The sequence below is a fragment of the Eutrema salsugineum genome, unplaced genomic scaffold (assembly GCF_000478725.1).
Source record: "Eutrema salsugineum unplaced genomic scaffold, Eutsalg1_0 scaffold_10, whole genome shotgun sequence".
Taxonomy (NCBI): domain Eukaryota; kingdom Viridiplantae; phylum Streptophyta; class Magnoliopsida; order Brassicales; family Brassicaceae; genus Eutrema; species Eutrema salsugineum.
In genome coordinates, this window is record NW_006256908.1 from 7,957,751 (window position 1) to 7,972,646 (window position 14,896).

General features: G+C 35.8%; 3 protein-coding genes across 3 annotated transcripts; 1 reads left to right on the forward strand and 2 right to left on the reverse strand.

The window, feature by feature from the left end:
* The first annotated feature begins 1,401 nt into the window (after positions 1-1,401).
* On the forward strand, positions 1,402-1,923 carry LOC18027055 (WW domain-binding protein 11). Its single transcript, XM_006410579.2, has one exon. The coding sequence runs from the start codon at positions 1,481-1,483 to the stop codon at positions 1,787-1,789; it is 309 nt and encodes a 102-aa protein (XP_006410642.1). The 5' UTR covers positions 1,402-1,480; the 3' UTR covers positions 1,790-1,923.
* A 1,547-nt stretch (positions 1,924-3,470) lies between these two features.
* LOC18027056 (lysine-specific demethylase JMJ18) lies at positions 3,471-6,775 on the reverse strand. Its single transcript, XM_024148370.1, has 9 exons — positions 6,731-6,775; positions 6,384-6,431; positions 6,216-6,293; positions 5,683-6,129; positions 5,357-5,584; positions 4,234-5,266; positions 4,027-4,130; positions 3,747-3,932; positions 3,471-3,620 (listed from the first exon to the last, which is right to left on the reverse strand). The coding sequence occupies exons 1-9, from the start codon at positions 6,773-6,775 to the stop codon at positions 3,471-3,473; spliced, it is 2,319 nt and encodes a 772-aa protein (XP_024004138.1).
* Positions 6,776-8,631: 1,856 nt separating this feature from the next.
* LOC18027057 (CTP synthase) lies at positions 8,632-12,395 on the reverse strand. Its single transcript, XM_006410581.2, has 20 exons — positions 12,324-12,395; positions 11,923-12,080; positions 11,735-11,814; positions 11,544-11,630; positions 11,405-11,455; positions 11,203-11,320; positions 11,064-11,120; positions 10,918-10,982; positions 10,739-10,822; positions 10,609-10,659; positions 10,442-10,504; positions 10,239-10,355; positions 10,094-10,156; positions 9,892-9,981; positions 9,775-9,813; positions 9,380-9,693; positions 9,262-9,310; positions 9,087-9,167; positions 8,905-8,998; positions 8,632-8,810 (listed from the first exon to the last, which is right to left on the reverse strand). Exons 2-20 carry the CDS (start codon positions 12,038-12,040, stop codon positions 8,632-8,634), a joined length of 1,800 nt encoding a protein of 599 aa, XP_006410644.1. The 5' UTR covers positions 12,041-12,080; positions 12,324-12,395.
* Positions 12,396-14,896: the final 2,501 nt, after the last annotated feature.

Here is a 14,896-nt window from a genome sequence, read left to right on the forward strand (position 1 = left end):
TCAATACTTGAACACTACCACACATATGACATAACATTCAACAACTCAGTAAAACAATTCATCAAACATGCAAAGCCATGAACATTTACAACAATTATTTATGCCTTCTAGAACTTCTTATTACTTGTCTTGTTTTTTTTTCTTTCTCAAAGCTATTTTCCATTTTATCTTTCCTCTTCTCATGGGGCATATTTTACTTATGTCTTGTTCGCCTGCTTACTTACGCCATTTAGGCCTTCTCATGCACATATACTTACTAATGTCCTCATCAATCTCACACACTTACAATTATACATACACTTGTTTTATTTTGTTTGGCCTATACAATCATACATACACAATTATTCTCTTTAACTAGTATTCGTCACACACAAATGATTTATAAATGACGACATAATCTGTACACATAAATCGCTTCTTAAGAATAAATTAACGGAGCCTGACGACAAAACAAAAACAAAAATAACAAACAGCGCCTATTTAAATTTTTGTTTGTTTGCTGGCTGATTATGACTAATTTTGTAAGAAACTCAGTAAAAAAATAGTCATAACTCATAGTAAGAGATTCTTTATAATAAATAAGATAGTGAAATGTGAATGTTAACATGTGAACATTCAGCCGGTTTTGATATAATTAGACGAATTCAATGAGCTCTAATCAAGCTGCATGAGAGACACATGTTCATGTGCATGCCTCTATATTTACTATTTATAAATTAGTCAGTTGTCAAGTTTCTCTTTTTCTTCAACCAAATTTCATGTTAAAATTACTTCTTTCTTTTTTGGAAAGTATGCAACAGCCAACATGCGATACACATGCATTTGTAGTTGTTAAATCAGTCCACCTATTTTCAAATTTGGTACATACGATGTTACACAAATCTTGGCACCAATTAATTGTGTCTCTGTGTGTGTATATCTACATGCTTTAAAATGTTAAAGATATTAACATTATGAATGTCATACACGGCTTTTTTTTTCTTACATCCAAAGTCATATACGATTGTTTTCACTTACAGATTTACATTTCAAAAAAAAATTACTCATCAATTTTTTTCTATTTGAAAATATTCACATTATATTTATTTTAAAACCTACTCTAGTTCAAATTATTTAATTTGCCTTAACCCTCTCTGAAATAATTGTAAACAAAGGAGACTGAAACATCAAATTTTAAAAGTATTTACCAATTTATTGTAGTACTGTATAGAAAAATTCACTCCATAACATTAACATCAATTAATAACGTGGGAGAGAGTAATTCCCTAGCTAATCCAACTTATAAGTGACTTGTATATATATGGTGTCACAAGTGACTGCAATCTACAATATGCAGATACATGGTTGGTAAAATATATACAGTTTTTTAAATAAATAAAAAAGCTCGTTATCTGTGAAAAAAAAATGGCCTATATATACTCTCACTAAACATCTGCTATTACAATAGAGAGAAGCATAAAAGAAAAAATCACATAAACAAATGGCTTCTTCAGTCACCACTTTAGCCCTAACCCTAATCTTGATCTTCCACTTCACGCCGGGAACAACCGCAGCTCGTCGCCTCAACGATCAGAATCCGACCGACGAAGCCAAATACCTGTTTCCACCAGGCTTGCCCTTTGGCGGTGTTCCACCATTACCGTCACTTTTCCCTCCGTTCCCTAGAAACGTTCCAGGTTTACCGTTTCCGTTACCGTCACCGTCATCTTCATCACCTCCGACATCTCTTCCCGGTTTCCCTGGCTTTAGGTTTCCTCCCCTGCCATTCCTCGCACCGTCACCTCCGTGAGTTTGATGGTTAACGCCGTTATAATAATTATAATTATAGTTATCCCGTTGGAATAAACTCATGGTATGATCGATAATGATCATGTGTACTAGTCTACTAGATGAAATGAAATACTAGCATGAGTTCTTATGAAAACTGAAAATTTTAATTAAGATATGTGGTGTAACGGTGTAGTGTAACACAATGTTGATCTAATAAATAAAGAATTCGATTTGAGCTCCTAGCATCGGATATCTTCCTCACTCTTACTCTTATGTCGATGAAGTTGAGACTTAGGAGTGCGAATCGACGGCGTATGTTAGATAAATGTTTGGCTCAAGTTCGTGTTGTTTTTGTAATTTCATGGTAATTCCAATTCATATGGTTGACCGTCGAAATAGTTAAGTGAAAATTTCTATAGTTTTTTAGAAAACTGTGTCCCTCCTACTTTTCACCAATTCGGCAATTCTTGCTTCTCTATTCACAAAGTCAAAGATCATGTAACTTATGAGAGTGTTTAAATGTTTGTTTTTAAACGAATTATTTAAATGTTTGTTTTTTGATAAAAACTAATTATTATTACGTTGGGATGCATATCCATCAAAATTATTTCTCTAACATACTAAAAGATATTTCTACAATGGAATTAATTTATCCAAAGAATAAAAGATATACTGGTAAACAGACCCAGTCGTCAAGTGAAACCAAACATATATCAAGAAACAAATAGACTAGTGATTTCAATTTTTTGTACCGGGAAAGAACAACAAAGAAAAAGGTAAAAAAACCCTGGTTTTTGCAAAGATAAAGGAAACTGAATAATAGTTTTCGACAAAAAAAAAACTGAATAGTCTAATACAATGTGATTTATATTAGAGATTTTTTTTATAAATACTATCGGTTGATTCGGTTGGCCCCAGTAAAAATGCACTGTGGTGTTATAGTATAGACTTTTTCTTGATTCAACGGTTTAATGGACATTATAAATTTCAAACGAACTTGAGTCAACGGGACATGAAATCCAAATGAGCCACCACACTATTTGTTTCGAGTTTGAAATGTCTTCCGACTAATGCCCAGATTGCAGGTAATTGTGTTTTTGTTTCTAAGGAAGATTGAATCTGGATGTGTGGGTCTTCTTACCACTAGACGACAACAATGTGGGCCTAAATCAGAGACTTAGTTTGTCCGGTTATCAAGTTTTACCACTAGACCACAACGATCAACGATGTGGGCCTAAATCAGAGACTTAGTTTGTCCGGTTATCAAGTTTTACTATTTGTTTCTACAGCTGAATAAGACAAACCCGAATTGGGCCCACTCCAACTTATCGGTCAATCTGCTTGACACTAAATTCTCCAACTAACACTATTCTCCAACTGAGATCATGAATTCCGACGAACTATTCTCCAAAGACCAAAACAGAGTTTTTTTTTCTTTGCCAGGAGATGAGATTCGTTCGTACTTTTGTATTCTACGAAAACAAATCTGCTTAGCGAAAAAGCTTCCCTGAGCTAAACTAAATAAATGTCATTGAACAACACAGGTTACAATTTGTTCGTCACGACCTTGATCAGCGAATGAATTCACTAAACGAATTCAATGAAAAAATCATTAAGCCAACCCCAACTAACAATATTTTTTTTTTCTAACTAGAATCCTCTGCGGCATTTCTTGATGATGGTCCTTTTGTTCTTCAACTTCACTTCAAATAGACTCCAAAAAGTTTTCCTCTGGTTAAGCTCGGGGAAGGGTTTGACATGAAGCAATCTTTCATTTCCAGTGAATCCCTCTGTTTCTTATGGTTCCAGTACTCTACTAGGCGATGATTCGGGTCAAGAGCCTCTGTTGCCTGTAGATGATAAATTGTTGTGTAAGAAAACCGATAACAAAAAAAAAATATTTTGGTATGCATTAGATTTCTGTACTTCATAAGCTGAAAACAATTGGGCACCCTCCTAGTTGTTATTAGATGTACCTGAATGATAGACGGGGAGCGAAAACCGAACATTTGTAGCCCATCGATGCTTTCCAAAGTATGAACATTTTGTTCTTGGTTGCTGTGTTTTTTTATCTCTTCGTTAACTCTCTGCAACACCATTTCCCAGCATTCCTGAGCTGAGACATTAGAGAAGCTCTCGTCTTGAGATTCTTCCAGAGTAACCTGACACCACAAACAACAATGTAAGGCAAATTTCATATTTTTTTCAAAACAGAACACGAACTAATTATAAGAACGTTGGTAACATGCTTTTTACCCTGAAGAGTGGACCCATAAGTCCTGCGTCTACAACCTCAGAGATGTAATAGCTCATTCTCGTTGGATCTTGCACGTTATAGAACTTAACCCGACTCTTAAACTCTGTTACAATACAAAAAAGTAAACAAACCGTCACCAACTTAAGCTCTTCTTGCATTAATTAAACTCGTTACGCTAAAAAGAGAGTTTAGTGAGGTGCACCTACCTTTTGGAAATATAGCATGCTTGTTACTCCAAAGCTTTCCGAATACCAAGAACCCAAGATTTATAGGCTCGACATCGGCAACAAAGTTCTTCATGGATGCATCATCGCTGGTCTCTGAAGAAGCATTAATCTCGTCTTCCATTTGATAGTCAAGATTCAGATCAAAAGCTTCTTTCTTTGGCGCGACTATGGAAGCCCAAGTTTTAAGATCCTCTGTTTCGCCTTCCAATGCTCTGACCAACGAGCTCAACTCCTCTATGGTGTAACGAACAAGTATGAACCGATCGTTCCCTTCACATGAACAAAGATCCTTCACGTGTTTCATGCAAGCATATTCTTCAGGAGAGCATTTCTTGCAGCCAGAAGCAGAGAGATGCAAGTCATAAAAGCAAGAGAAGCATTCCCTTTCGCAGTTTGAATCAAAATCCTTGTCCATCTTTAGCAATCTAAAACCATCTCCAAGAGACTCAATTCTTCCCTGTTCCATCCTTAACCGAGTCTCCATTGCTTTAGTAAGAGTTCCATTCTTACCACAGAAACTTTTCCACCTTAGATTCTCTGCATCATTTTGTTCCCCACGAGCAGAGATTTGCCAGAGAGACCTAACAGCTTCAAGAGCTGCTCCAAGAAGAAGCTTGTCATGAGAAAGAGACGTTTTCTTAGCCTCTTGACTGTATAATTCCACAGCGTTCTGTCCGTGAGGTAACCAATCAACAGGAGCCACGTTCACAGCTTCTGCACAGTTGATTCCGCAGTTGAATCCAGAGTGATACGCCCTAGGGAATGTTACAACATACTGCCCTGCATGCTGAACCGTCCGATAAACCGGGACTCCCTCGTCTTTCAAAATCGAAGGAGAAAACTGAGTAACCAGTCCATGAAGTAGATCAGGCTGTTCATCGAAGAGATCTGGTAGATGTTTTCTCATGGCTTTCTCGAGTGCGGTTGCGTGGCTTCCAGGTACTCCATACCATACTTTTGGCTCGCCAAAGTGATGATAGTTCATCGAATATAAGTGATGGTCCTCGACATGCTGTTTCCAATCAAAACATCAAAACATTAGGTTAAGTTGTGAAAATGGAGTTATAAAAAATGATTTTAGAAGTGAAAGTGTCATTTTTACCCAACAAAACGAGGAGAAACACATCCCAACGTAGAGCCATGGCACGAGAACACCCGATATGTCACAAGGCTCAAAGGAGAGTACAGAGCCAGAGAGACGAGGTAAGTTATTCAGGTTCCAACCAGAAACTATGTATTTGTCTACTTCACTCTTTCCTGTTAGCATTTCCACTCCGTTGTGGAATCCGCTCCCTAGTACTTGATTCTCTAAATCTGCTCCATAGTATACCTGCAACGAGAAATCGTATCATCAAAGTTGTTGGACACAAACAAGTCTGGTTTGTGTGTAATTAGTTAAACAACGACCAAAAAAAACATATCATGTACCTCAACTTCATCAGTTGGTTGCTCGACTATGCGCCAATATTCTCCTTCGACTTCTTCAACAGAAGGAGATTTCCTTTCGAAGTAGGAGTCTTTGAAATACAGAGCGTATTTCAAAAACTCCTCTAGAGTGAAATCTGAACCACAGTTGAAACCAAATCTCTGTTTGGTCGCAACTGATTCAGATTCAGAGACAGAGGAACCCTTTCTTGAGTTTCTTCTTCGTTTACGTTTCCTTCCTCTAGGTTTCTTCTTCTTCTTCATGGGCTCTCTGTTCTGAAGCAGGTCTACATTCTGAATACGGGTGGGGAATTTTGTACCCTGCCATAAACTTTTCTCCTTAAGCCGACAAGGAGCAGACCAACCCGACGGTGGTATTATTCGACATATACCAAATGATTCAGCTAATGGACGTATCTTTTCTATGTAACCAAGTGTATCTTGAAACTCCTAAACACCAAAATGTACAATAAATAAATGAGGAAGAACAAAAAAAACATCAATAAAAAAAAATCATGAAGGAGAAGAGTCAGTACCTCTAATGAAGGGTAGAATACAGGAGATTCATCAATGACTGGCCTCTTCGCTTTAGCCGGGTCCCATCTAGCAAGAACCTATCACACGGAAGAAAAAGCGGTTTTGCTAAGCCTTGACTACATAAGATCAATAACAAGTTTATGCCTCGAAAATCAGTTCTTTCTTACCTTTCTATGACGCGGACTATTAGGAGGTTCTACGTTAGTGTCCTTGTCCTGAGAAAAATAATAAAAAAATTGTTGGAAAAATCGCAGATTAGGGTTTCCCATAAATCCAAGTAACAACAATTATCGATGAATGTGAAACCAAGTGCGGTGTGGGAGAAATCAGGACTCAGGATCAACATTAGTAAATCAATTAAGTAATGGAGTGACATTTAATACCAAAAACACAATGCAAAGCCTAATCTATGGTCTCAATATTGTTAAACCAAGTATTTAATATAATGTAAGATCTGTAGCAATAAAAAATGAAATAACACGCAATTAATGATGAATCATCTTCAAAAACTAACCTCTTTGAGATGATATTCTGATGCAGCAACACTGAAACGTTCCATTGAATTCAAACTAATCACTTCACTCCACAAAACTAGAGGACTCTACTAAGAACGAGAAGACAACAATGTTGTTAGTAACCAGGGGATCAAAGAACCCTGACCCGAAATCCAATACCCAAAATAATAAATCAGGGGGTCATCAACAAATATGTAGGGTAAACAAATTCATTATAGATAAAGAAATTTTAAAACTGAAGATGTGCGAACTTAAGACAACCAGAGGTCGATAGCTCGACTGGAAAGGTACCTTATCCGATAAGATGTTATAGATTGAGTGATACGCCGAATGACAGGTGGGGCGAGTAAAGATATAAAAGACTAGACCGGAACCAGGATGTACCAACTTAGAACCTTTATCTTATCCGGTAAGAGGTCACATATCAAATGACAGGTATGACGAGTAAAAATATTAAAGGCTGGATTGGACCGGAACTAGGAGATATACCAGCTTAAAACTTTCTGGTTATTCATAAGAAAATCACAACGACAGCTCAAAATGTATTTTCCCAATTGAGGTATAAATATTGAAATAGGCGGTTACAATAAAAGTAAATACCCTAATTTGGACATAAGGGATAAATTGACTTAGTAATGAATAAAGGAGAAGCAACCGAGACAAACAAAAAGCTAACCGAATATATCCACACACAAAAATATAAAAAACTCATCATCAACAGAAGGAAACTAAAATAATCATTTTAATGGGTTATAATAGTCTTGGAAGAGATAGAGGAACGATATGAGTTCACCTCAAAAGGATCGGTTGAGATTCGGAAATGAAAAAAAAAACTTGTGCGGAAGTGTCTTTAAATCAAATCTCCCGATTTATTGAACCGTATATTCAGAAAATGGAAAACCAAATTTCTTTATTTTATATTAAAAAATAAGAATAAAATAAAGAGTATGAGACAGAAACAGAGACAGAGACAGAACAAAGAAACAACAGAAGACGAGGAAGTTGGAGAACAACCGCCAAAGCCAAACGAAACGCACACTGTTTTTAACTGAAACGAATCAGCGGATGATCCCAAGCCCACGGTACCTTGTTTCTTTTCAGTGAATGACGAGTTTAACCTCTACTTTTATATTATTTGCATTTTTGTGCCATCTCTCTTCTTCCTCCTTTGGTTTGGTTTGGTTTTGTTTGGAAATTGTTGGGTTTTGGGTTTTTGGACTTTGAAAATTAGAACCGAATTATATGAGGTAACAAACTTCAGTTCGATTTTGGATTCAGGAATCCGGTTTGGTTCGGCTATTTCGATTCGTTTGATTTTCCCACCCCGAAAATCTTCTTTATAAACCCCAAAAAGGTCTTATATTTTTTCAGTTTCGAACCCGCTAACTTTAAACACAATCAACAAGTACTGATATGCTCGACTCATAATTGGCACAATCTTCATGGAGTTTAATTATTATTATTATATATATAGATAGATATAATGGGATTAAAATAAATGGTTACAATTTTGCCTCTTGCAGTTTTATCAGATGCTTGATGCTTCTTCACAAACCAAATACCTTATGGAAAACTTGAACAGAGAGCTTATACGGTATAAAGAGCTTATACGGTATATACAGTATACATATGATCCATATGACATCCGGCAAAATTTTCGATTTGAGATGTTTCTTGATTCTTCCAAAAATAAAAATAAATACTTAGTTTTGTTGGGGGTCTGAAATCCGACTCTAGAGCTTATTGCAGCTGTACAGAGAACATCCTAGATAAAGAGAAAAAGATCATAAAGATGGAACAAAAATCAGTTCTATGGCGTTAAGAAGCCTAAAATCAGATCAATGGTTAATTTAAAATCGGATGGAGGGAAAAAGAGAGAAAGAGGTCACTGAAGTAACTGTCATGTCTTACATCGGACAAGATGTTTCTGAGATTTCTTGTTGCTTCCTCCATTACAAGAACCAGTTTTAGGATCAACCCTTGTTTCTTTTCCTTGTGCCATAAGTTGGTTGTTGTCTTGGTGAATGGAAACTGGTTTCAGGACTGCATCTAGCTCACCACAGGATGCAGCGATTAGCCCTGCAAACAAGATTTTGTATTTGGTTGAGAATTGCTGAAAAGATTAAAAGAAAAGTTTGAAGCTTTTGATTGAAATCTCGACAAGAATTCTGACCTAAGAACAAAGGAGATATCTTCCCGGGTTTTGATTTGTACTCAGGATGGAATTGAGCACCGATGAAAAAAGGGTGGCTTGGAATTTCAACAATCTGCAATATAAGGATATCATGTAAAAGATGTAAGCTTGATGGTAACAAACATATTTTAAATTCATAATGTAGCTAAGACAAATCAAACCTCCATGCGTTTGCCAGTTTCATCTTTTGCGGCAAAAGAGAGACCTGCGTTCTCCAGGGACGCAACCATATCAGGATTCACCTGCAAGAAAGCAGTTCATGTACATCATCAGTATGAAGAAAAGGCCAAGCTTTAGGAAACCAAAATGTGTAATTACTATTCAACTATTTCGTACCTCGTATCTATGGCGATGCCTCTCATCGACAAACTCGTTGTTCCCATATCTGTAAGAGGTTTACATAAGTAATCTAAAACATTCAAAGAGTAATTTGGATCGATGATTGGTTTCTTACAGTCTTGCAGATTTGCTGTCCTTGACATGGAAATAGGCTCTTCTTGAGCCTAAACGCATTGTGCCTCCCATGTGAGTCTTGGAGCCTTCGGGCATGAAAATGATGCATGGATCATTGGTTTCAGGTTTAAACTCTGTGCTATTTGCATCAGGCAAGCAGAGAACCGAGCGTGCATACTCGATGACAGCGACCTGCATCCCGAGACAGATACCGAGGAAAGGGACATTGTTCTCTCGGGCATATTTTGCTGCAAGTATCTTCCCTTCCACTCCTCTATCACCAAACCCTCCAGGGAGAAGAACTCCATCTGCGCCCTGAAGTTCAAAAACACACGATCTCACAAGAGGCTTCTCAAAAAGCTTAAACCAGTGAAATTGTCAAAACGTTAAACAAACCTTCAGTAAATTCCATGCAGCCTCGTATGCGAGTGAATTCTGCACCAAAAGAAAACACAAATTCTGTTTTTAGAGTTTTCAAGAACAGAGCGATAAGTATTAATCGGATTTGTTTACCTCTTTCTCTGTGGTCTTTTCGAGATCACTAGATGGAACCAAATCAACTATAAGCTTTTTGCCAAATGCCACAGAAGCATGCAAGAGGGCCTACACAAGTTGACGAGAAAAAACAACGAGACATGGCCAGGAAGTCACGTAAACATTAAACCATACCAAGGGAACAATGTGCCATGAGAGAAAGCGATGTATAAGTTTTTACCTTCAAGACAGAGAGATAGGCATCTGAGAGGTCTGTATATTTCCCCACGACAGCGATTCTCACCTGTAAAAATGTTGACTTGGTGGGTTAAGAAAGAGACATCAAGGCTACACACTATGCGATTTGTTTGGGATTTGAGACCCACCGGTACATGTAGATTGTCGCTAACTTCCACCATTGAAGCCCATTTCTCTAGAGAAGGTTCTTTAGCAATACCAGCAAGGTTAAGGACTTTTGAGATTGCTTCATGAGCATTCTGTTCCTGTTTCAAGGGACAAAGAGAAGTGTTGCCTTTGATGATTTTCTTCATAACTTAGATGATATAATTCTGTAGTTGAAAAATCGTACCTTGAGCAACAAAGGAATGTGCCAGATGTCGTGAACATCATAGAGAGAGAAGATATTCTCAATCTGAAAACAACAAGTGTGGAAGCTGATTAGAAAAAAAAAAAAAAAAACAAAAAATCGAGTACAAAAAGACAACAAGGGAAACTAAAAACAGGATGCATCATTACCGGAACATAGCAAAATCGAGATAGCTTTGCTTTTAGATTCTCATCAAGTACCTATCAGAGAAAAGAGAAAATTAAGAGTTCAATTTTTACAATAGAATAGAGGAGATAACACCAAAATGAACAAGTAAACCTTTGTGCTTCGACAAGCTATGATATTAGGCATCAAGCCCAAGCCTCGTAGATCTCTAATGCTGTGCTGTGTTGGTTTTGTTTTCTGAAATAAGAAAACAGAAAAATGAAGTTTCTCAAAGACATAGCTATATAGTTCATACTACATTTCTGTAAAAATATATATATATATATACACACCTGTTCACCAACAACACCGAGCACAGGCACGAGGGTGACGTGGATAAGGCAGAAATTCTCACGTCCTGAACATAAACCAACAATTAAAATTTAAGCAATTCAATTGAATATTGCATCAGTGATGGTAGAGGAGGAAATTTTCTTACCAACGGTGTGTGATAATTGGCTTAGTGCTTCAGTGAAAGGCCTGGATTCATAATCTCCTGCAAACACAAAAAAAAAAAATTCTCTGTTCATATAACAAAAGAAATCAAAATCTCGCTATTATTGTTTTTGTTTAATTACCTATAGTTCCGCCTAATTCGATGATGCAAACATCAGGAGGACCTTCCTTTCCATCAACAGGAATCATGGCAACTCTCTCCACCCACTCTTTTATTGCATCAGTGATGTGAGGAACAATCTAAATATCCAATAACAACCAAATCTTAAAACTCAAATCTTATGAAAAAATGAAATAAAAATGTTGAAACTTTCTTTCATTTACCTGAATAGTAGCCCCTAGGTAATCTCCTTTCCTCTCTTTATCCATAACATACTGTGACAATAGACCTTTTGTGAGTTGTTGCAGATTAATCTCTTTAACTAACAAAGAAACATTGAGTAGTTGAGATGTAGGAGTTAACCTGCTGAATCTTCCCGTAAGTGATATTGTTATCTCGAGTTAATGTGGAACCTAGAAACCTCTCGTAGTTTCCAAGATCAAGATCCACCTTTAAAAAAAAAAAATTACCATCAAAATAGGTTTTTTTTTCAAGTTGAAGTCCTCTCAAAACCAAAAGGTATAAGAACAGAGGAAACTTGGCTTATTTCTTACCTCACTACCATCGTCCAAGACAAACACTTCGCCATGTTCATAAGGGGATATGGTTCCAGCATCATAGTTTAAATACGGATCTAGAGATCAGAAAAAAAGGGTTTCATTTCATTCAGACAAAATGATTGAGTGCTCCGTAAGGAAACGTCATTAATTTGAACTTGAATCAAAGAAGGAGAGATATATACCGATTTTGATGCTAGTTACGCGAAGACCACAGGACTGAAGAAGAATACCAATACTACTTGCTGTGATTCCTTTTCCTAATCCACTCACAACACCTCCTGTTACAAGCACGTACTTCATCTTCTCCTTTTCAATTTGTTAAACAAATTTTGATATCCTCCTGAAAAATCGTCACAAAAACCGGATTATAAAGGAAAGCAATCAATCAGAGAAGAAATTGCAGAATCTCGTAAGATCATAATATTTCACAGACAGGGCGTGTAGGTACACCAGACAGACATGATCAAACAGTGTTAGAGAGAGGGCTAAAGAGAAAAGCCAGAAGCTTTGAACACAGAGAATACTTGAAGAGAGAGATAGGTAAAATCGCAGGGTTTTTCTTTTGGGTTTTTCTATATCATACCGTAAATAAAATAAAATATTAGATTCCAACAGATTCTATTATGATATCCTCAAAATAAGAACTGTTTTCCTGGGCTTTTGTTGGGTATGGGAGAAGGAGAATGGAAGCAATTTATAGGAGAAGAGAAGCAGTGGCAATCCCCTTGGCTTCTTCCACTACCCCCACAAAGAAGAAAACTCTCTTCCACCTAATTGATTTACATTTAATATTTTCAAATATGTTTATACATTTACACTTAATAAGAGACTGTAAAATTAGATATTGAAAGTGTACATCTACATATTTTATAATTATCTAAGAATCTTTTATCTATTATATGGTACATATATTTTATATAAGCTAGATGGTTGTTTATATATAACCATTAACCATATATCAATCCTTTAATGATAGTCCTTTAAGAAAAAATCTGAAACATATCTAATGATTGTGGATATGAGGACAATTACTAACAATACATGTCTTTAGCAGTTTTGGTATTTACGTGTCACTTTTTTAAAGTTTTTATTGTTTTTTTAGATACGGATAAATGACTATTTTAAGCTTTTTATTATTTATTTGTGTACGATACACTAGCATATACATCATATTATACAAAGGTAAAAATGACAATATTTTAAAATAAATATTAAACAATTTTTAGAAACTTGAAAAAGTGATTCTACGTGTACGATATACAAACATACATGTCATACTGTACAAGGGTAAAAATGACAAAATTTTAAAATAAATATTAAACAATTTTAGAAACTTGAAAAAGTGATTCTACATATAAAAAACCTTTGAAAACTCATATTTTTTTCTTTTAATACTGATTTATAATATTTTTCTTTGGTTCAAATAGCAAATGTAGAAACATAAAAAAGTTTCTAAAAACATACTAAAAATATGGCAAACAAAAAAATGGTCTTCGATGCAAGGCGCTGGAAATAAACTAAAGAGACATTATAGCATGGTTAAGTTATCCTAAAGCCATCGTTGATCTGGCTGACCGATATACAATTGGTGATATCCCTTGTAACACTTTCCGCTATCAACAGCCTTAACTGATTCACAAACAGTATAGTTTGAAAACAAGACAAGTTTCACATTCTTCCAACATGAACTGGTAGGTATAAAGCTTGTTCCCTCAAGTAAATGAATCGCTTCAAATCAGCTAATTCCTTTCCACGGCGAAGATCATTCCTTGTTTGGAAATTGGAATGAATCAATAATTTGAGGACAATTGTTGAATGATCAATTAAAATCTACATCGGAAATATTAGACAATGATATAGTTGTCTATAAAATCACCTAATTTCCATTAGTACAAAATTATTTGAAAAAATAACATAACAAGAAATTCATGCTGATTTGACTTAAAACAGATCATATCGTACTAATGTGGAATTTTCAGGATAAATAAGAATTGTGAACGATGGTTTCACGAACTATGGTCAACTAAAGAATAATTTTTTTTATAATTATTATAGAACTATAGAATGTGACAAAGCAACCCACGGGCCAGTCGAGAGTTTCGTACTAAATTCGAAGGTCAGTCCCAACAGTGTTACCCTACATGCTACATTACACCACACGTCGTGATTACCATAATTTCATGGTCAAATGTTGCATTTTTCATTTCTTTTGTGGCTCAGCTTATCCTACGGGCTTTAATCAATTCCCTTTTTAAAAGAACAAAAGTACACATACGTTAATTTGTTATAAGAAGTTTGACAGTGTATATTGTTTTTAACTTTTTATACGATAAGAGATTTTATGCTGATGTAGTGACATACTTGTTTTTTATGAGAGAATATAAGAGATTTAAGTCAAACGAATTCAAGTTTGCGTCTCACTATATCCACTACAATTAACACGGCGGATTGTTTAAAGAGATTAAGGTCAAACGAATTTGAGTTTTTTTATTCTATCGAAAAGATGTACTGTAATATTTTATTGGATATCGTTGGAGGTTGGTGTCGGTTATTGGCAGTTGGACCATGTCACTGACACGTGGCACGCATTGTCCTTTTCATCGGTTTTTTAACTTAAGAAAGCTATTGGGTCCCATCTTTCTGCTGACCTACTGACAATCGATTGTTAAAGCTTTTACCCGTACGATTCTTGGTCCTACTTACTTGTGACTCATCGCAACTTTTTGTCGACAAATCCTTTTGTTTCTGTATTTTAATCTTCCCATTTCTTATTTTGTTTCATCTTCAATTTCTTCTTTAAACTACCAGATATTTGAATTTGAACTAAGAAAATCAAAGGGGAAACTGGTATTGAAATTAGTCTAAATAACGACATATCTCCGAGCGTATCACTTAAACAACAATATAACAATTTTTTTTTTTCTAATCCGCAAAACTCATGTGGGCTCAAGTAGTAGATGTTAGCATATGTTTAGATAACCATGGCTAATTTCCTCTTAATTACTGTAATACGTGACCGATTGTCTCTTTCGCTAATAATGTTTAACAACTATAACAAAAAAGGAACCGTGTCAATGTCGCGTTGATGAATGATAATATTGCTTCATCACATGAGAATCTTTTAAGGTAGGGAGAATATTTGATGTGTGTTTACTA

Excerpts from the sequence above, each read along its gene's own strand:
- LOC18027056 (XM_024148370.1), bottom strand. The coding sequence starts at position 6,775 with ATGGAACGTTTCAGTGTTGCTGCATCAGAATATCATCTCAAAGAG. Across the intron at positions 5,267-5,356 it reads GTTTCTCCTCGTTTTGTTGG|CATGTCGAGGACCATCACTT; the intron begins GTAAAAATGACA and ends GATTGGAAACAG. Across the intron at positions 4,131-4,233 it reads GCATGCTATATTTCCAAAAG|AGTTTAAGAGTCGGGTTAAG; the intron begins GTAGGTGCACCT and ends GTATTGTAACAG.
- LOC18027057 (XM_006410581.2), bottom strand. The coding sequence starts at position 12,040 with ATGAAGTACGTGCTTGTAACAGGAGGTGTTGTGAGTGGATTAGGAAAA. Across the intron at positions 10,660-10,738 it reads TAGCTTGTCGAAGCACAAAG|GTACTTGATGAGAATCTAAA; the intron begins GTTTACTTGTTC and ends TTTCTCTGATAG. Across the intron at positions 9,814-9,891 it reads AAAAGACCACAGAGAAAGAG|AATTCACTCGCATACGAGGC; the intron begins GTAAACAAATCC and ends CTTTTGGTGCAG.
- LOC18027055 (XM_006410579.2), top strand. The coding sequence starts at position 1,481 with ATGGCTTCTTCAGTCACCACTTTAGCCCTAACCCTAATCTTGATCTTC.